The sequence below is a fragment of the Sinocyclocheilus rhinocerous genome, unplaced genomic scaffold (genome assembly GCF_001515625.1).
Source record: "Sinocyclocheilus rhinocerous isolate Xijiao unplaced genomic scaffold, SAMN03320098_v1.1 scaffold2988, whole genome shotgun sequence".
NCBI classification, from domain to species: domain Eukaryota; kingdom Metazoa; phylum Chordata; class Actinopteri; order Cypriniformes; family Cyprinidae; genus Sinocyclocheilus; species Sinocyclocheilus rhinocerous.
Window position 1 is genome coordinate 187,256 of NW_015665674.1, and position 19,635 is coordinate 206,890.

At 36.9% G+C, this 19,635-nt stretch overlaps 4 protein-coding genes across 4 annotated transcripts in view; 2 read left to right on the forward strand and 2 right to left on the reverse strand.

The window, feature by feature from the left end:
- Window positions 1-209: 209 nt before the first annotated feature.
- Window positions 210-1,469, forward strand: LOC107731441 (dihydrolipoyllysine-residue acetyltransferase component of pyruvate dehydrogenase complex, mitochondrial-like). The gene is made up of 2 exons (XM_016542520.1): window positions 210-331; window positions 443-1,469. The coding sequence occupies exons 1-2, from the start codon at window positions 225-227 to the stop codon at window positions 570-572; spliced, it is 237 nt and encodes a 78-aa protein (XP_016398006.1). The 5' UTR covers window positions 210-224; the 3' UTR covers window positions 573-1,469.
- Window positions 1,470-2,598: 1,129 nt separating this feature from the next.
- Window positions 2,599-19,635, forward strand: part of LOC107731452 (retinoblastoma-associated protein-like) — a 28,810-nt gene continuing 11,773 nt past the window's right edge. Inside the window, exons 1-17 of the mRNA XM_016542539.1 lie at window positions 2,599-2,708; window positions 3,538-3,658; window positions 3,746-3,855; window positions 4,003-4,137; window positions 6,273-6,311; window positions 6,430-6,479; window positions 6,662-6,772; window positions 7,152-7,294; window positions 7,482-7,559; window positions 7,895-8,004; window positions 8,090-8,167; window positions 8,719-8,806; window positions 8,911-9,027; window positions 9,675-9,731; window positions 9,808-9,839; window positions 9,967-10,043; window positions 10,177-10,403. Of these exons, the coding sequence (XP_016398025.1) occupies window positions 2,599-2,708; window positions 3,538-3,658; window positions 3,746-3,855; window positions 4,003-4,137; window positions 6,273-6,311; window positions 6,430-6,479; window positions 6,662-6,772; window positions 7,152-7,294; window positions 7,482-7,559; window positions 7,895-8,004; window positions 8,090-8,167; window positions 8,719-8,806; window positions 8,911-9,027; window positions 9,675-9,731; window positions 9,808-9,839; window positions 9,967-10,043; window positions 10,177-10,403 (1,683 nt within the window). The remainder of the gene's footprint in view (window positions 2,709-3,537; window positions 3,659-3,745; window positions 3,856-4,002; window positions 4,138-6,272; window positions 6,312-6,429; window positions 6,480-6,661; window positions 6,773-7,151; window positions 7,295-7,481; window positions 7,560-7,894; window positions 8,005-8,089; window positions 8,168-8,718; window positions 8,807-8,910; window positions 9,028-9,674; window positions 9,732-9,807; window positions 9,840-9,966; window positions 10,044-10,176; window positions 10,404-19,635) is intronic.
- On the reverse strand, window positions 11,425-12,452 carry LOC107731455 (lysophosphatidic acid receptor 6). Its single transcript, XM_016542542.1, has one exon. It carries the CDS (start codon window positions 12,433-12,435, stop codon window positions 11,476-11,478), a length of 960 nt encoding a protein of 319 aa, XP_016398028.1. The 5' UTR covers window positions 12,436-12,452; the 3' UTR covers window positions 11,425-11,475.
- LOC107731453 (lysophosphatidic acid receptor 6-like) overlaps window positions 16,711-19,635 on the reverse strand; it is a 17,676-nt gene continuing 14,751 nt past the window's right edge. Inside the window, exon 3 of the mRNA XM_016542540.1 lies at window positions 16,711-19,135. Coding sequence (XP_016398026.1) covers window positions 17,754-18,797 — 1,044 coding nt within the window. The 5' untranslated portion in view covers window positions 18,798-19,135 and the 3' untranslated portion in view covers window positions 16,711-17,753. The remainder of the gene's footprint in view (window positions 19,136-19,635) is intronic.

The following is a 19,635-nucleotide window of genomic DNA, read 5'->3' on the forward strand; positions in this document are numbered from 1 at the left end:
TGAGTTATCTGTTTTTGCAAATAAACTCTTCGTGTATATATATACACACACATACAGTATATATTTGGAAAATATTTACATGTATATATTTATATTATTTATATTACAGATAAATATTTAATATATAAACATAACATATTTTCTTAAATTTCTTAAAATATACATGTATGTGTGTGTATTTATATAGACATAATAAATATACATTCACTATTTCCAATCTGGGCATGTATGGCATCAAGCATTTTTCAGCTATCATTAACCCTCCTCAAGCCTGCATTCTGGCTGTGGGTGGCTCAGAAAAGAGACTGCTGCCTGCAGACAACGAAAAAGGGTGAGCAAAGGAAATAGAGAGACATTAATTTGCCATCAGCCCTACTAATATACATGGCGCTTTTAAAACAGTTCCTCCAGTCAGTGCGTGTGTTTTCTGTGTGTCTCGTAGGTTTGATGTGGCAAGCATGATGTCTGTGACTCTGAGCTGTGATCACCGGGTGGTAGATGGCGCTGTTGGTGCACAGTGGCTGGCCGAGTTCCGCAAGTTCCTGGATAAACCGTTCACCATGCTCCTGTGAGCAGGACGTTTAAAGGCTCCTGGCCCAAAAAAAAAAAAAAAACAGTGGACTTTAAGATTTGGAGAGGTCTCTCTCATTGGTTATATGCTTACCCTGGGAATTATAACAGGTGGTTCTCTCCCTCTTTTTTATTTTCCTTATCACTCACATACTCCCTTTCATATACTGTATTTTCAACATTGCTTCCTAAAGCCTGAAGTAACCTCTCAACCCAAAGTCGTAAGTCATTGTTAAGGTCATTTTCTGTAGTTTCAGAGGATAATGCTGGATAATGCAAGGGTTTTCATCTTCCTTCAGGATATTGTTACAAGCACCGTAAGTCTGTGTTTGCCATTAGATCAAAGAATAATGTCTGTGTCCATGGCCAAGTCTCATGGTCTGTACCTGCAAGCTTTGACTTGTTTCCATGTATCAATGACACATTCATGGCACAATATGAGTATCCTTAATGTACAAGAAAAAGAAGAAAAGATCTGGAGATGTGTGTGCCAAATATTGTCTGACTACAATTGAAATTGATTTATGACACATTATTCAGTGCATAGGTTTATTTTCTGTATTGCTGCATAGTAGTCATACATTTGGACTGTCACTCCCTGAGTTAAATATGTGACGTATTCATGATGGTTGTTCCACTGAGACTGTGTGAGGATGCTTCACAGCGTCTTGGTATGTGGGCAGAGTTTTGATATTGGCAATTGTATTTGTTACATCTCTCACTCCAGACAAAGCACGTTAGTGCCTTTGCTCCTGTTTATAGCATTTTGGTGTTTCTTTTTAAATGGTGGTTATATTTTCAAGTCATTCTTTAATGAATAACGCACAATTCATGGGGTGAACTGCTGTTATAAATAAACCTATGGAGAAACAAAAGAAAGGTTCCCAAATGGAATAAAACACTAAAATGGATATACATACAGGTACATCTCAAAAAATTAGAATATCATGACAAAGGTCAATATTTTTTGTCACTCATTTCAGAAAGTGAAACCCATATATTATATAGATTCATTACACAGAGTGAAATATTTCAAGCCTTTATTTCTTGAAATTTTTATGATTATGGCTTACAGATAATGATCCTGTAGGAAAAAAACGGCTTATTCAAGCTGATTCGACATGCAGTCAGTGCAATTAGGACAAACTGTGAGATTTTCATGAGGAAAAAAATATGACCAATATTATATCAATATTTAAAATGACAAAAAAAAAAAAAACATGAGAGGGAATAAAAAAAAAATAGACATTCAAATATGACATGTTGCACATTGTTATATTTTTGTAAAGCTTACTTGTTTAATCTTACTGGTCTACCATGTCATGCAAAATATCATTTACTTCTATAAGGGATAATCACTTAATGTGAATAGAATATTACATAAAGTGTTATCGTCTTATGTGCTGACGTTCTTCTCCACTTTTATTTTAGATAGATAGATGGTATTGTATAATATTAGAAATAATTTGTTGTAAATGTCAAAAACGTGTTTTATTGTCTCATGTCATGAACATTTAAACATGTTTCCTTCACATGTGAGGCGCATATTAAGTGTTCTGATAACAATATTAATCCAAATCGTTATAAATGCATAGCGATTTTCATTTTAAAAGTAGACCTACAATGCCGTCTGGCGAGTTTAGAATTGAGTAGAAAGTCTTTGAAACAGTTCACGTGTATGTTTCACTTGCATTTTAAACTATATATGTTTTTACCATCCACTAATCTGAATACATTGTTCATACAGAAAAAAATAAGTTTTAAAATCACTGTAACATTAAAAAGTTGCTGTTGACTACGCGCAAAAACCGGACGTGACGCTATAGTAGCGGATGTTGCGTCGATCAATTTTCCCGCGTTTTGGGTAGTTGAGGAAATAGTGGAGAGTTGCGAACACAAACAAGCGATCTCAGGCTCCGACATCGAACCACGAACCACAACAGCAACATCAACACCAGCACCAGCCCGCCGCTTGTGATCGCTCGCTGTGCTGTGAGTGAACGCGCTCTTCCTCGCGACACCGTCGACATGCCGCCGAAGAAGCGCAGCAGCGGGACCCCGCAGAAGAAAGAGCTCAAGGGGAACATGAAGAGCGGATCGCCGGACAGCGGCGAGAACGCAGTGCTGAGCCCCGAACGGTGAGCTTACACCGCGCCACTGCCTCGAAAATAAATCTCAACGACACAACACACTGTAATGAATGAGTAGTACTGACAGTCTTTAGTTATTGATGATGGTGGGAGAAGCCAGCGACCAACTGTATGAATGAATAAGAGTTATAAACAGTTATAAATTACAGTTTCTAAACGTGTTCATGCTTCTATTTTTGATAGCAAATAGTTTTTCATCGTTTTTAATTACTTTACGCATCCAGCATTTAACTGTGCTTACTATAGTATTATTACATTAACCACCGTTAAGCTGTATGTACTACAAAAAAAGTATACTGTAGCTAGTAATAAATCTGTTTATTGGCCTATATTTGGCCACAGTTTCTGTTTTCACTTTTAATAGAATAGTCAAGTAAATATTGTGTAAAATATTTCATTCACCATTTATGTGTACATCTATTATATACATTCCATTTTGGTGCCTGCATCAAATAAAATTTACAGAAGTGATTTTATATACATATTAAATGCAAGTAAAGTGTCTACTTTAATGTTTCAGATATCCTTTGTGAAAATAAAATGTCAAAATATGTTCCATTATCATTCAGTGTAATAGATAGCCTATATATTTTTGTAAAAATGAAACAACATACTTGTTCTGACCTGTATCTTATTAAAATATATAGCCTAAATAGTAAAAATGATCTTATATACTGCTCACGTAGTTCCCAAACAGCTGACAAATGTTTGTTATGTGTATAAGCAATGTTGCGTGACCAGCAGTGACCACCCCACAATAGTGTCAGTCACCTCACAATGTGTTTACTCATGTCTGTCAACTGTGTTGTTTTACCAGACACAAGGACAAGGAGCCTGAGTTCGTGTCTCTCAGTGAGGAGCTTCAGGCCACCAATCCCATCTGTGATCATGCGTGGAGAATTTGGGAGAGGGAGATCAGGTCGATGGACAAGGCAAATGTACGCCTTCCTCTTATGTCTGCACTACCAATCTAATGTGTTCATTTATGAATATGTGATAACACAAACGTGTGTCCTCCATGCTAGATGCCATATTCAAACAGACAGCAGTGGGGAGCTTGTCTGTTCATTGCAGGCATGGAGCTTGATGGCCTCAGCCTCACCTTCACACAGTTCCTGAAAGTAGTTGGACTAAGGTATGTGTGGCAAATTAATAAATATCATAGAGAAATCCTGGTTTTCTCGCTTGGGGTGAGCAGTTTGAGCTGTCGGAGTGTGGTTATATCTTTAAGGTGTTAATAATGCATATACTACACTTTAATTAAGTTGCTCTTCCTCTGCAGTGTGAAGCAGTTCATCAGTCTTGTGAGGAAGATGGATGTAAACGTGGACACAATAAGCCCTAAAGTGAACACTGCTTTGAAACGACTGGAGAACAAATACGATGTGACACTGGCTCTCTACCAAAGATTTGTGAAGTAAGTGTTGTTGTACAGTTTTGCTTTAAATTTGTAGTAGTGATGTTTTATAATGAAAATAGGATTAATTTAGCAATGTTTTGGCATTTTGTTGATTTAATCAGCATTCAAGATCTACTGACAACTGTCAATAAATAAAAAATAAACAGTAATATTTTGAAATATTTGTAGGTTTTAAAATAACTGTTTTCAGTTTTAATATACTTTAAAATGTAATATTTTTTTCTTTGGCAAAGCTGAATTATCAGTGTCACATGATCATTCAGAAATGGTTCTAATATGCTGATTTGGTGCTCAAGAAACATTTCTTATTATCAGTTGTGCTGCTTAATATTTTTGAAACCATGATACATTTTTTTCAGGATTCTTTGATAAATACGTGCAAAAGAACAGAACCTTTGATCAATTTCATGTTAATCTTTGCTGAAAAAAGTATTCATTTTCTTTCAAAAAACTTACTCACCCCAAACCTTTGAATGATAATGTATATTGAGTAAAATAATTCTTTATTTCATTTCAGATATTTTTTCACTGTCTTTGAATTGTGGATTTAATTGACTATAGTGAGGACATGTTGACTATAGCAAATTTTGTATGTGTTCAAACATTTAAATACAATGGCTTAAGGCCCATTAACACCACAAATGAGAAGTATAACAATAATTGTTTGCGTCCATGATAATGATAATGTTCTGTTTATTATAAGCATGCATTGCAATGTCGAGACATGAAACGCTTTGCGTTTTTGACATATTAGGCATATAAATAAAAGCGCATGTGTTTAAAATATTATTTGCAAATAGCTCAAAATTATTAGGCTACCTACCAACTAGTATTAGACCTCGAATTTCCGTCACTATTCTATTTCTTTATGCTTTATAAAAACACTTGGTCCCCCCCAGTGTTCAAGACATGGTTACAGCCTAGGTTTACTGGCTCATTACAGTAAAGGACTAAACAGTTACTAATCGGGTGATATTTGGGCATGTCTCAGGGTGTGCTCGCCCTTCCCTCAGCAAGTCACTTGATTTAGATAATGCGTGCATTGCATCTCATTTAAAGAATGCCTGACTCATCTCACCTCACTCCTTGGGTGATGAAACCTGTTGTGTATTACTGTGTTAAAACGGTTTTCTATTTTGCCTACAATAATTGCTTAAGCTTCTGTATTGCATGATCTGCATTATAACTTGATGATTAATTTCTTAGTCTATTTGAATGGTTAAAACCTTGAAATGTTTCTACATGGCATTTGTAAACCTGAAGGTGGCAGCAGCTGTCTCAGTATAAGATAGATCTGCTTTGTGGGTTATTTGCGTTTAAGAGCCAGTTGGCCCCAGTCCAGTCTGTTCTTCTGCAGTTACTGAAAAACGGCGTGAACAGAAAGTCTAGTTATGTGGTCTGATTGAAGTCTGTGGTCAAGCTGCAGAGTAGTGCTTTGTTTTTGTGTTTGGAGTGCATTGTGCCAGCAGGCTCTGTGGTTATTTGTGGCAGCCTCCTCACTGCATCAAAAATAAAGTTTTCACGCTTATGTGTCTAGAACAGTCGATGAACTCTTGTTTGACATTATATGTGGCTTTCAGTGCATTTATGTTGGGTTTTTTTGGTTGTGTGGTTATAATGTACAGTATGTGCTAATGATGCACTAAAATTTAAATTGATTATCTAGGTATATTGAGTTTTTGTTATAAATTAGCAGTTGTTGAATAAATAAATGTTTTTATTTATGTATTATTATTGTTGTTAATTTTTTAAGTGCATTTATTTATTCAGCCTTCAGTTTAATTTCTTCCATGTCAAAGATTATCTTATTGAATATTAAACATTTTTATTCCGCTTACTCTATTATGCTTTTATTATTAATAATAACTGATAAATATTTTAGTTAGTAATATTTTCAAATTTGTATTTTTTAGCTATTAAGTATTATTATTTAAATATATTATTAATAATAATAATAGTTATTATTAATGCTGTTGTTGTTAATAATAATAATAATAATAATTGTATTTATTTATTTAATTTTTTTGCCATTTTGGTGCACCTCTAGTGCATGCAGTCTGTATAAATCCCTTTCCAGATGTTCTTCAAGTGTGCTGAGACTAACTTAAAGTCCATCTTTAATTTCTTTCCAGGACTTGTGAAAAAATGTCTGCAGAGCCTGACAAAGCAAAGTGAGTAAAATTCCTGTTTCATTCTGTTGTTTGGCCATCTGTAGTTACCTAAAGAAGATTCTAGAGTTGTTCCATTAAACACCAGTGATCTTACTGTCCCATGTATGTTTCCTTCAAGGAGAACAGAGCTTTGGGAAAGCAGTTGGACCATGTTCCTCTTGGCCAAGGGTGAGTCATTAAGGAAAAATGGAAATGTTTGTCACATTCCATTCCTTGTCCATGTAAATAATAAGCCTTGTTTACAGTTTCTGCTTTTGTGAGTGGAGTTTTCTGGGTTATATGTGTCATGGATAGAGTATCCTCATGGCCACATTGTCACTTCTTGTTTTTGTGTCATCTATCCTGTACAGGAACATTTCTGCAGATGGAGGATGACCTTGTGATAGCCTTCCAATTGCTGCTGTGTGTTCTGGAGTTCTTTACCAAGCGTTTCACTCCGTCTCTGCTTCAGTCACCCTACAGTGAGTGCTCCTCACATTCCTCTGCTCGGAGACATGTTTTAAATGCCATTGGGTAAATAAGTGAAAATGATTTATTTAGTGAGAATTATTTGGGCAAATACAAAAAAATATTGTTATCAGTGTTTTCCTGCTGGTATTTGCAGCATTTAGTACAGTAACAGAGTCTTTTCAGTGTCATTTTGGGGAGTGAAATTTATGTTACTTACATTGGTGAGGACACCTTAAAAACAGCCTTATTTTACTTGGAATGACAAGTGGTTAAGTGCATTGCTTAAGGGCATAGTGATAGTATCTCAAGGATCAGCCTTTTCTGACTTGCAACTACCCTGTTATCTCCGTTAACCGAAATTATGTTATTATTCTTGTATTTTCATTCCAGAGTCAGCAGTTAGTTCATCCACCTTGAGTCCTCCAACTAGGACATCCCGACGTAATCAGGGCAAAGCCAAAACCCGTCCTCCAGAGATGGACGTGCAGTTGCTGGAAACACTGTGCAAGGAGAGCGACTGCAGTGTGGATGAGGTTGGCACTCATTCAGATACAATCCCATGAGCCGTTGCAAGCTTTCAAACACAGCTTGGGTCCATAAAATAGATCTTATTTGGATAATCACGTCTGCATTTACATAACTATGTGTGAAAAGAAGCTCATCACATGCATGGAGCTTTTTCTGTTTTCTAACCAGAGGTCGTGTTATTTTCTTTTTCAGGTGAAAAACGTGTACCAGACGACTTTTTGTGCGTTCCTGGACTCTGTGGGTCTGTCAGGACTCCAAGGACTTCCTCCTGTGAGTAATATGCAAAAAAAAAAAAAAAAGCTGCTTCTGCTTTTGAGAGCTGTAGGGTTTTTAGATAACTAATCAAATCCCCATGGGGTGCTTCCCACCTTGGACTATGAATTTGAACTTGCCTGTATTGTATTTTATAACTTGTTACATGTTGGACTATGTACACAGTTTTATGGACTCTCTGTTTGCATGGTGATAATTAGGAATGTTATTGCAGGTTCAGCTCTGATTATTAACAATAAAGTAACAGCTATGAGAAAGACATAAAGTACAATTTCCTTCCAATGTCTGAATTAAAGTAATGCATGTGGCCATCTGTTCTGCTTTTATTGTAGCTGGAAACACTTTCCAAGCAATATGAAGAGCTGTACCACAAAAACAAGGACTTTGATGCCAGGTTGTTCTTGGTTGATGATGAGACGCTTTCCCCCAGCGAAACAGAAGTGTAAGTGTGATCAAATTAAAATCATGTTGTCATACATTTTTGCAGATACATATGTTTTTGGAATAAATGTCAATATTCCTCATAGGTCAAAGGTGGAAATGACTCCAAGAAAGAATCTGTCTGGAGATGATGTTGCAATTCCAGTTCCACAGACCCCAATCAGGTTCGACTTTGCTCCTTCAGTAGCCAGCACATGAAAGAATGAGCCAGTTCTCCTATCAACATTAATAAAAAAGCACCAAATCAGCATATCAGAATGATTTCCTAAATCTTTGAAACCTTTTTTTGAAGAAAAGCAGCTTGGGAATTTGCTCACTTTTTTAGGGTCACTTGTGTGAATGGCATTATGTGCACCTAGCAGTTTTGTAATGCTCTAAGCTTATGCCACATGATGGGATTCCCTCTGAGATCTGGTTTTGGTGTTTTCACGTGGCCCCCAAAGCTCTGACTTATCCTGGGTTTTGCTTATTAATGGGAACACACTGTACTCTAATGGATATTCGACTGGAGAGCTTTTATTAATGCATATCATTAATTGATTTCTTGAAGGATGTATATGAGCAAAAGTACCTCTTCTAACTGAGTTTGTTGAAGTTCACTTTCCAATAGCAAAGGTCTCCTTGAAAACATTTTACCATAATGGAAACTTTTCCAACCTTAAGTCCTGCAAGCACTTTTCTCTTTTCCCTCATGTTCCATGTTTTGTTTTTCCAGGGCTGCAATGAACTCTATACAGCAGCTCAGGGTTGATCTCACCTCAGTCAGTGACCAGCCCTCAAGCAATCTTGTAGTCTATTACAAGGTATTTCCTTTAAAAAATATTATGTTTGCTAAACAGAAAAGCCAGATCTATATTATACAGAAACAAAGTGATATATAATAATATATTTGGAATGTGTTTCTCAGAACTGCACTGTTGACCCATCCGAAGAGATCAGAAAGAGGGTTGAACAGCTGGGTCAGGTCTTCATCAAGAGGTTTGCTCAGGCTGTGGGCCAACACTGTGAGGGGCTGGGCAGAAAGGTACTGCTAAACATTTTTCTTTTTACATTTATCACCATCATACTGGTACGGTTGTAGATAAGTCTGTCTAATTTGAATCAGACAATATCAGGCCTTTTTGTTTATGCTGCCATAATAGTAGTAATTATTTCAATGTTTGTGAATCCATAAATGACACCCTAGATAACAGTAACTGGTTAGAAGGATTTTTAATACTACTGTTTAGCAAGGAGGCATTAAATTGTTCAAAAGTGACAGTAACATTAACAAAAGATTTCAAATAAATGCTTTTTTTTTTTTTTTTTTTTACTTCATTCATCAAAGAATCCTGAAAATAAATGTATCTATGGTTTTCAGAAAAATATTAAGCAGCACAACCGTTTGATAATACATTGATAATAATGTGAAATGTTTCTTGAGTGCCAAGACTGCTGAAAATTCTGTCATTTTAATTTATTTTAAAATATATTAAAATAGAAAACAGTCATTTTAAATTGTAATAATATTAAACAATATTATTGAATTTTTTTATGATCAAATAAATGCAACCTTGGTGAGACTTTTTTTTCTAAAACCTTATCTTGTTAATATTTAAAAAAAAAAATAAAAAAAAATCAACCCCAAACTTTTTACAACAAAGGGACAAACTTTATTGTGTGTATTTTCAGCGGTTTAATCTTGGTGCCCAGCTCTACTACAAAGTCATGGAGTCCATGCTTAAATCGGTAAGCCTTAATAAAACTTTCAGTCATATTATTAGTCAGATTTGTTTTCTGGGGGTCACATTTGTGCTGTTTTTAGGAGGAGAAGAGATTGTCTGTACAAAACTTCAGGTAAGAACAATATGAACATCATGTCAGATCATTAACCATCATTTATCAGATCATTACGGCCATAAATAACCTGTGGTTTTGTTATGAAATATACACTGACAATTAATCATGTTACTTCCTTTTTCAGTAAACTTCTCAACAATGCAGCATTCCATACCTCATTGCTTGCATGTGCCCTGGAAGTTGTAATGGCAACCTATGTTGGTAAGTGCTTGCCATTTACACTTTTACAACAACTCAGTGTTATCCAAAGCCTTTTTTAGCTTCAGTTTATAGATTGCATTTAAAATAGAACAGTCTTGTATACATTAGCCGCACATGTTGCTTCCTTTTCCAGGGAACTCCTTAAAGAGTGGAGGTTTTGGCCGCAGCTTAGGGGCCAGCGATTCTGTGGAAACTGATCTGTGCTTCCCCTGGATCTTGGACGTCTTCCAGCTGCCTGCTTTCGACTTCTACAAGGTGATAGAGAGCTTCATTAAAGCCGAGCCCACCCTGAAACACGACATGATGAAGCACCTGGAGCAGTGTGAACACGTTATCATGGAGAGTCTCGCTTGGAAAGCGGTGAGTAACTGTCCACTGCCATTTACGTGGATTGTTTACTTCATTCAGTCACTAAAGCATCTGTTTAGCAAGCCTTCAGTTTAGTTTAGCTACTCTCCAACATGGCAGAGTGATCCTTTCAGTGTGACATATATGTAAAACAACCCTTTTTTTTGGTAAGCCTTTCTCTGCAAGCTTGTGAAAAAACGAGACACTCAGACTTTGCTCCTCCCGTGACATAGAAAGGGGATCTTATAATATTACCGCCCCTTAATCTGCAAGTTTCCACCCACGGCAAGCCATTGTTTTCGCAAGCGACAACCGTGTACCAGTTCTAATGCCATGGCGAATGTTCGAGCAAAGCATGCTAACTGTTCTGTCTTTGGCTGCACTGACGTGCATAGAACACTATTTAGAGTCCCAGCCTCAGAGGAGACAAGAGAGCAGTGGATTTATTTATTTATTTACTGTATATTATTATTATCTTACACACAGATCTTATATAAACGTACGATTTCTTTCACAGCTGTTTAACTTCACAAACATAACCGACTGTGTTTTTGTAACTCGTGTGTTTTTAACAAATTTGTGTGTATTTGACAGTTTAAGCGCAATAAGACATGAAAGAGAACTTAGTTTAGTACTCACATGCTGTGTGACAGCCACTTTCTGTGCGCGTGCTTCAGATATGTGCGCTCAGAAAACTGTATATCAAAAGTTTAAACTGATATGGTTTAAAACGCATGATTTCAACGTAATAAACATGATAATTAAAGCCAAACAGATGTTTTTTAGCAGAGTATCTGAGGCACAAGCTATAAAGGCACAGCCCTATTCTGGAAAAAGGGGGTGGGGAACAGCAGCTCATTTGCATTTAAAGAGACATGCACTGAAAACAGCGTGTTTCTGCTTCCACTCAAATTAGGCATTTTCAAAATTATATAATAAATGATCTGTGGGGGATTTTGAGCTGCAACTTCACAGACACATTCTGGGGACACCTGAGACTTATTGCATCTTGTAAAAAGGGGCATAACAGGTCTCCTTTAAATGATGTTTAAAACTTTTCATGCTCCATTCCTGAGCAAACACCTCATTGACTAGCACTTCCTCTGCTGCCAGTCGGCTCTTTGTGTACCGAACTACTAGAAAAGTAGTAAATAAGGGGGTTCAGGCAGCAGTTAGTGCTGGCCAGTGAGAGCACTACAGGATGAAGCACTTTTGTGACGTGAGCCAGGCCGCAGCTGTGCACAAGGCCCACCTGTGTAAGAGTGTAACCTAGCAGATTGAGGTGATAAGGGGTAAAGCAGAGAAAAAAGACCACCAGGACCCAGTAGATGACAGTGAGTGTGCGTCGGTGCCGGATCTTCCTGCGGTGCGGCAGCCTGCGGAGCACACGGAGTATGCTGCAGTAGCTGAACAGCAGGAGCAACGCGGGCAACAGGTAGGCGATTTGCACCAAGACGAGAGCAGCTAGGATTGTAGTACGGTGGCGTTTGGAAGATGGATCCAAGAGGCATGACTTGTGCCATCGGGATGCCGCCGAATACAGAAAGGGCAGAGTTAGGCTGAGTGCCAGAACCAAGCACCAGATCCCAACGCTGAGCATGCGGGCGGTGCGAACCTTCCTCAGATGCTGATGTAGAGGGTGAACCACGGCAAAGTAGCGGTCTACTCCAATACAAACCAGGAAGAAGATTCCTCCGTATAGGCTGATATACTTCAACGTGAAGGTCAGCTGACAGAAAGCACCTCCTGGAGACCAGTCGTCGGTGAGGTTGAAGGTAGTGGTGGCTTTGTTGTGGTAATAATAGATGCGCAGGGGAAGGGAGATCACGAAGAATATATCCGCAGCGGCCAGGTTGGCCATGTAGACGGCCGTGCTGGTGAATGTCCTAGGCATGTGGCAAAAATGCCGCAGCGCTGTGGCATTGCTGACTACGCCGAATATGAAGATCACGCTGTAGGAGATCTTGTAGTAGATGAAGCGGTAGCTGGTGTCCACCGTGCAGTTGGCTTGAATAGATATGTACGTTGTGTTATGGAGATCCATGATCACTTTCAGCTTGGCCGGCCTTGGGTTTGCATCAGTCAAAACCTGCTTCTTGCAGTCCAGAGCCAAATGAGGAACCTGTCTTTGGCAAGAGGGAAAATAGCTGTATGGTTATACTTGGGATATGCCGGTATCAAATTCTCATGTTGCGATTAATTGCTAGTGCTTTTATCACGGTATACGGTATTATCACGATATTGAAATTTAGTTTTAAAAAAAGTGCTGTCATAATACAGTATAACAGGTTTAATAACTTTTTTCTTATAACAAAAATAACTGTACATTTAAATGCAATAAAGCAATACAGAAAAATGTATAAAGTTAAAAGTTTTACACAGATTAAAGTGCAAAAGAACTATAAAGACCAATAGGTATCACTTTACAATAAGACCTCATTAGTTAACCTTAGTTAATGCATTAACATTCACAATGAGCAATAGCTACATTTGCTACAGAAGTTATTAATCTCTGTTTAAAAAATACAAGTCTTAGTTCAGGTTAGCTCATTAAATAACACAGTTGCAACTTTCAATTTTAACAACGTGTAATTTGTAATATATAATTATTCACGGTATTTAGAAGTGCCCACGATAACAATATCGTGCACATTCATTACCGTGATATATCGCATTACCGAATACCGGCACAAGTCTAGGTTATACCAATACTAACATTTTGAACTGTAATATAATAAGAGGTTTCGGGCACCATGGAGTTAGACTTTTATTCATTTGGTTACAATCCAGAAGGCACCTCTTCATATAGCCACCTCAAAGCGTAGAAGGAAATTTACAAAGTTACAACTTCCTCTTCATGTAAAGCGAACCACCTGCTCTCACCTGGTCATAATCAGCCAGGGCGGCTGTGTCTATATGACCTGGGTTTATGAAAAGGAAATGTAAAGTGATTGAATTATGACAGAGGAGGACTTCATTTAGAAAGCAGCCGTTGCTTGTTTGCGCACATAGTAAATGTGCACATTTAAACTTGTCTTATGCATGTTAAATTGATTGAATAGAAAGAATTAATTTTGTCTGCTATATTAATACTTTCAGAAATGTTTGGTTTAACCTTAGTATAAAAACATGGAAAAACATATTCAGTGTTGATAATTTTTAAATTTATCTCTAACTTTGTTCAAAATCTGAGTAGATTTTATAATTTGAGTCTGTTTAAATATGCTATTTATGTTATATGTTATGTATTAATAGAAATGCGCATAATGTGGCAGTTTCGGTTAGAAAATGTATTTTATTATTACATTGAGTGTATATAGGATAAATAAACTTTTAACAAACTCATAGAGCAGCCTTGTCTTGATGGGAATATTGTAGATAGCACTTCTAAATTGTAGATAGCATAGATAAAGTAAAAATAAACTCACCATTTTGCTTTATCTCATCCATCTTTGGCTAAATCTTCACTCCGATCTCTCTTGGTTAGTTGAACATTCTCTGTTCACTCTCAAGCTTGAGTGAAGGTGCCTTTAACAGATATTAAGTCTTTATATATATATAGTCACACTAAATCAATAAATGTGTGTGTGTATGCATGTGCCATATAACTGTTCAAATCTGGATGGGGGAGTGGATTTATTATTAATATAGTAGGTTCAGCTCTGGATACAGACGCAATCTACTTAAAATAGAAAGCAAAAAAAAAAAAACCCCGCATATACAGCTGGAACATTTTAATCATACTGTTTCAATTTTAAAAACGTATTTGTTTTCTTCATGTACAAGTCAAACAGAATATAAGACTTTATTTACTGCGAATTTAAATTTATTTAAATTTTGCTTCTATTACTTAATTTTTGTTTTTGGAACAAACTGAATTCACACAGTTATATAAAATTTGGTGATTTACAAGACACCTAAAAGGACTTAAAAAAAGGTCAGTTGACAAAAATGTATTTTACCTTTTACTTTGATCTTGTACAACCTTTTTTGGTTTTCTGTGATATCTTGTACATTGCTGTTGCAAATTCTGCTGATTTCTCACAAAGATAATGTTATCTAACTGGCTAACGTAGATGAGGTTTTGCCAAAATATCAAGAATGACTTTTGAGCATCACTGAAAAGCATTTGTAAAAATGTGTTAAACTACAAAACCGATTTAGTAATGTTTGCGTCGTATGTCATCATTTTACAGCAAAATGAATTTATGAAGTGACATTATAGCTATTTATTTTCCAGCTTGTTGAAAATTTCATTTTGTTTATTGTATTTTGACCCCTTTAGTAACTTGCTTTCACTTGTCTGTCTCGGTCCAAGGATGTGTTGTGCTGTCTAGCTGGATTTTTCCAGGACAGTGTATGTTTTGGCCTATTTAAATGTTAAGCACTACACAGGAAAAATTAGTTTAGTTGGTCTATGCATGTCCAAAAACTCATCTGATTCATCTGATCCAGTGAACGATTTCCTCAGTTTTCTCAGAATCAAATCTTGACGGATCATCACAAACATTCACAGGCAGTATCAGATTAAATGGCTGTTTTATTTTCTTATGTTTACTAGGGATGCTCCGATCCGCCTTTTTAGCCTCCGATACCGATTCCGATACCTAGGGTTTGGTATTGGCCAATACAGCTACCGATCCGATACCAGTGAAGTTTTTTTCCCCCCCATTTAAATAAATGTAGAATTTATATATCTCTGTGTGTGGAACTGATAATCATTCTTTCACAATCTACTAGATACAGACTACTTCATTATAAAGAAAAATAAAATAAACAATAAATATGAAAAAATATAGGCCTATGTATATTTATAATCTATGACAAAAATGTATCATAAACTAGGTTAGTGGATAATTCGGCAGAAAAAGTTATTCTAGAAAAATCAGTGCACAATAATTTTAGAAATACAAACATTTAGTAAAAAAAACAATATTTTGTGGGGAACAAATAAAAGTGTTGCACTAAAATGTTACACATTGCTATTTGTATTATTATAAAATCCATTCATTAAAAACATTCATGAATGTATTTATATATAAGTATATACTATAAAATAAAAATACATTTCTTTTAAATGTATAGCATATTTTTTAATAAGGAAACAGCATATGATACATACGATAGGACAAAACAAATACAGTGCAGCACGAACTGTTTTTATACACTGGATGCGCACATTGTAAGCGCTTCGTGCTCATAGACTGTATAAAAACAGTTCGAGCTGCACTGTATTTGTTTTGTCCTATCGTATCTATCATATGTTGTTGCCTTATTAAAAAACTGCTGTAACCGAACGCGACCAGGGTTTAAAGGCTGAACGAATGACTGACAGCCACAGCGGAGAAAAGAGTTTGTGTGAACTTTAATGTAAGGACTTAAATATTCATATGTAGCTCACATTAAGCTATCGTCAGAAGTAGCACAGAATAATTCGCACAATCGGGAAAAAAAAAAAAAATCTCAGATTTGGATAGGCCCTCTCTGACCGATACCCGATCCGAGAAAAATGGCACTATCGGAGCCGATACCCGATATGAATATCGGATCGGCGCATCCCTAATGTTTACTTAAGTTAAGGACCTGTTATTGATGGAGTACCCTGACACATTGTAGATTTTCACACATGCATTTAATGCATTTTAGGGTCACTCTGGAAGTGGAACCACTTGCCAAGTTAATGCACAGAAATCCTGCTGCTAGTGGCACACACAACAAAGATACTATTTTTGTGAATCTACCAGTTTCCTCTCACTAGGCATTTTATTTATAACCAAAAATGCATTTTAGGTAGCATAGTCACAGTTTCCTAATTTCCTGAGTTCTGACATTTTGTGAATCATTTCTTTTTGTAACTTTGTCCTATTTTTATGTGCATGCAAGGCATTTTGTGAAGAAATAAATTACATTTAATTGAAATTTTGTTCATTTTATTCGCATTTACATCAAAAAAAGAACAAAATTTAAAGTAATCACTCTCAGAAATGCAGTTTTTAACTTAAGCTTTGAGCTGGAATTGTTGCACTGGCTCATTCCATTCAGGTTCCTGTGTGTGTGGCAGCAAGATCACATGCAAAGCCTGCTGCCTATCGCATACTGTTTAAAATGCCCTTTAGAGGTATGATTTTGAGTGTTTGTGAGCGTGGCCCCCGGGCATGTGATTGCGCAAGGAATGCAGTGTGAGTGATGGAGCAGGGCTCGTTCAGTCCTGTCCTATGCTCCTGAAATGCAGCTTTGATTTGGGACATTCAGTTCATTCATCGTATGTCTTTAAAACTTATATTTAAAAATAAAATAAGATAATGTAAATCAGAAATTGTCATAAATATAATTGAAAAAAAAGAAGAAAAAAAAAGATGAAAAATACTGCTTGAGCTATTGCTGGGTAAATCTCTAACCGCATATAAGCGGCACACCCTGCAGACCTGTTCGTCATCAGCTTAATTTCTTACATTGACAAACCTTGATATAATCGGTAGACCAAAGCCTTCGCTGAGTCACTCCCTTTTCCTCTTACCGTTTGTCCTCCGACTAAACGGATATAATGGAATTTGTTTACCTTAATCATGATTTGGCTTGGAAAACAATACAAACCGTCTGAATTGCCCAGGAATAAACATGAAACGACACATGGGAATATTTTATCTGAACATTTTTATCCCAAGTGTCATTTGTTATACGAGACTGGCAGTTTTGCTGAATATTACTATACATAAACTAGAGGTTTATTGCATGAATACATTGAAATGTAAAACAAAATACATTTGAACTTTGTTTAGATAGTAACACTTTACAATAAGGTTCAATTAACATTTAGTTAATTCAGTAGCTTATATGAAAAAACAATGAACAACAGCATTTAATTTAATTTCTATACATTTTGTATAAATTAAGGGTATTTTAAACGAACATGAATTAACTTATAGTTATTTATCAAATAAATGAACCTGGATTATTAAATGCTGTAAAAAATATTCATTATTAATTCATGATACATTTAGACTTTTTCAATGTAAAGCAAGAAAGTTTAAGGCTTATTTAATCTGTTGTTTGTCTTGAAATGAAGCACTTTGTACAGAAATACAGATATTTCTTTGTCAGGTCTCAGTCATATACAGTTCTTATACAATTACAGGTTCAATAATCCATTAAAGAAAATGGTAGTTGAGTTAAGCCTGTAAACACGCATCCATTCTAGCACCAAGATGATACTCAAACTTCATACTTCTGCAAGTTCAGCAGTCTTCAGTTGGTTATCAGTCAATATTTCCTCTGCCAACCAATTGCTAACATTGGCAGAGTATGTCAGAAAATAATTTATTATAAAATGGGTATAAAAAACAAGTTGTGCCTGGACTTTGGTTATATTGTAGACTCTTCAATGATGAATTTAACTTTAAGAGATGTGATTTTATTTATGGAATCATTTCTGTTAACACTGTTGTCGATTGTGTTGTTTAGCGTGTTTTTGCGGACAGTGTAAGACTTCCGTTTAATAGAGTTCTGAATCGTCTCGGAGGTGAAGTAATAGATCACTGGGTCAAAGCAACAGTTGGTTACGGCAACGCAAAATGCAATTGGATAAATTGTCCGGACCACTGACTCCACAGTGCAGTGTGTAATAACCTGACTTCGGACCAGTGTGTAGAAGACCAGATTGACGTTGTACGGAATGAAGCAAAAACAGAAAATTAGCAAGTGCACCACAATCATACGCAATATCTTAGCCTTTTTCAACTGCCCTCCGCGATTGATGCTCTCCGGGTGTCGTAAGGTCTGTAGGACCCTCATAGAGCAGATAAAGTTGATCATCAGCGGAATCAGGAAGCCCACGGTTTCCATAAACACCACGACTTTCGATACCTTGGACTTCCACTGGGAGTTTGAGTAGTTTTCAAAACAGTACGTTTTGTTGTTTGTATACGAAGTGGTGTCCATTACGAAACTTGCGGTTAGGCCTCCCGACAGCAGAACCACCCAGATCACACAGCAGGAGATTTTAGCGTTGCGCTTGGTCCTCAACGTTCTCGACGCGAAGGGGTAAACGATCGCCAGGAAGCGGTCCATGCTGATGCACGTGAGGAAGAGGATGCTGCCATACATGTTGGTGTAGAACAAGGCCACTGAGATTTTGCAGAGAGCGTCGCCGAAAGGCCACTGACGGTTAATAAAGTAGAACGTCCTGAAAGGCAAGCTGAAGACGAAGAGGGTGTCTGAGACCACAAGGTTCAGCATGTATGTTGTGGTCTCGTTGTGCATTTTCAGTCTGCAAACAAAAATGTACAAGGCCACCATGTTGAAGAGCAGCCCAAGAATAAAGACAATACTGAAAACGGAGCTGTATAACACATATTTAAAGTCATCTTTGGTACAGTTTGTGTTTGAATTGTTCTCGGTCATTGTCATCGATTAGAGTTTGGCTTAAAAGGAGTCAGTCAGCGCTTTTAAAGGTCAGAACCAAAACATGAAATTCCATGAAAAGGTATACAAATCCAGTGTGTATACATTTCACAAAGCTGCCAGAAGGAGCTTCTTACCACTCAGATGTTGTGTAATCCTACTGTCAAAGTGCAAAAAGCGCACATAAGCATTTGCATGAGCAAACCACATCAGTTTACCTTCTTTTTCCTCTCAACAAGGCATGGTGGATGCTTTGTGTGTGGTTGAATAAATAGCCGCCTTGTTTACCGGCACAGGAAGTTGATTTTTAGATGTTTGTTCTTCATATCCACAGTTCCAAATTGCTCAGAAGATTCTTGACCTCAGTCTTGAGCCTTTCATGAAAGAAGGATCCATACACCGTTGATGATGTTCTTCACGAAGAAGAGTGGCGTGAAATTTCCACCAACCAGCCTGGTTTCATTTCAGTTTCTTGTTCCTTTAATTGGCTTCCCATCGCTGTGTGACTTGAGGCGTGATCATCTTTGTCTCGCTGTCTCGTCGAGATCTTAGTCATAGCTTGTCACTTTGTTGTAGACATGTGAGGCTTTTAGAACCCAACCTGCTGTTCAGTCTCTGGTTTCCACAATGAGTTTTTCTTCATGTGGAGGACTGGAAGGCAGACGAGAGGAGAGGGTGGGGCTGGAGTTCAAGCACCTCCTCTTTATCGGTTACTCTCTCATGCACGTACCAGACATGAGAATGAGTTGCCTGTAGAGTTCACATTGGTTTGAATGCTGCTTTTAGAATCATGCTTGACTATTATAGGCAAGCAATGTTTCTGTAATATTAAAGAGATAAATAT

Excerpts from the sequence above, each read along its gene's own strand:
- LOC107731441 (XM_016542520.1), top strand. The coding sequence starts at position 225 with ATGTATGGCATCAAGCATTTTTCAGCTATCATTAACCCTCCTCAAGCC. Across the intron at positions 332-442 it reads CCTGCAGACAACGAAAAAGG|GTTTGATGTGGCAAGCATGA; the intron begins GTGAGCAAAGGA and ends TGTGTCTCGTAG.
- LOC107731455 (XM_016542542.1), bottom strand. The coding sequence starts at position 12,435 with ATGGATCTCCATAACACAACGTACATATCTATTCAAGCCAACTGCACG.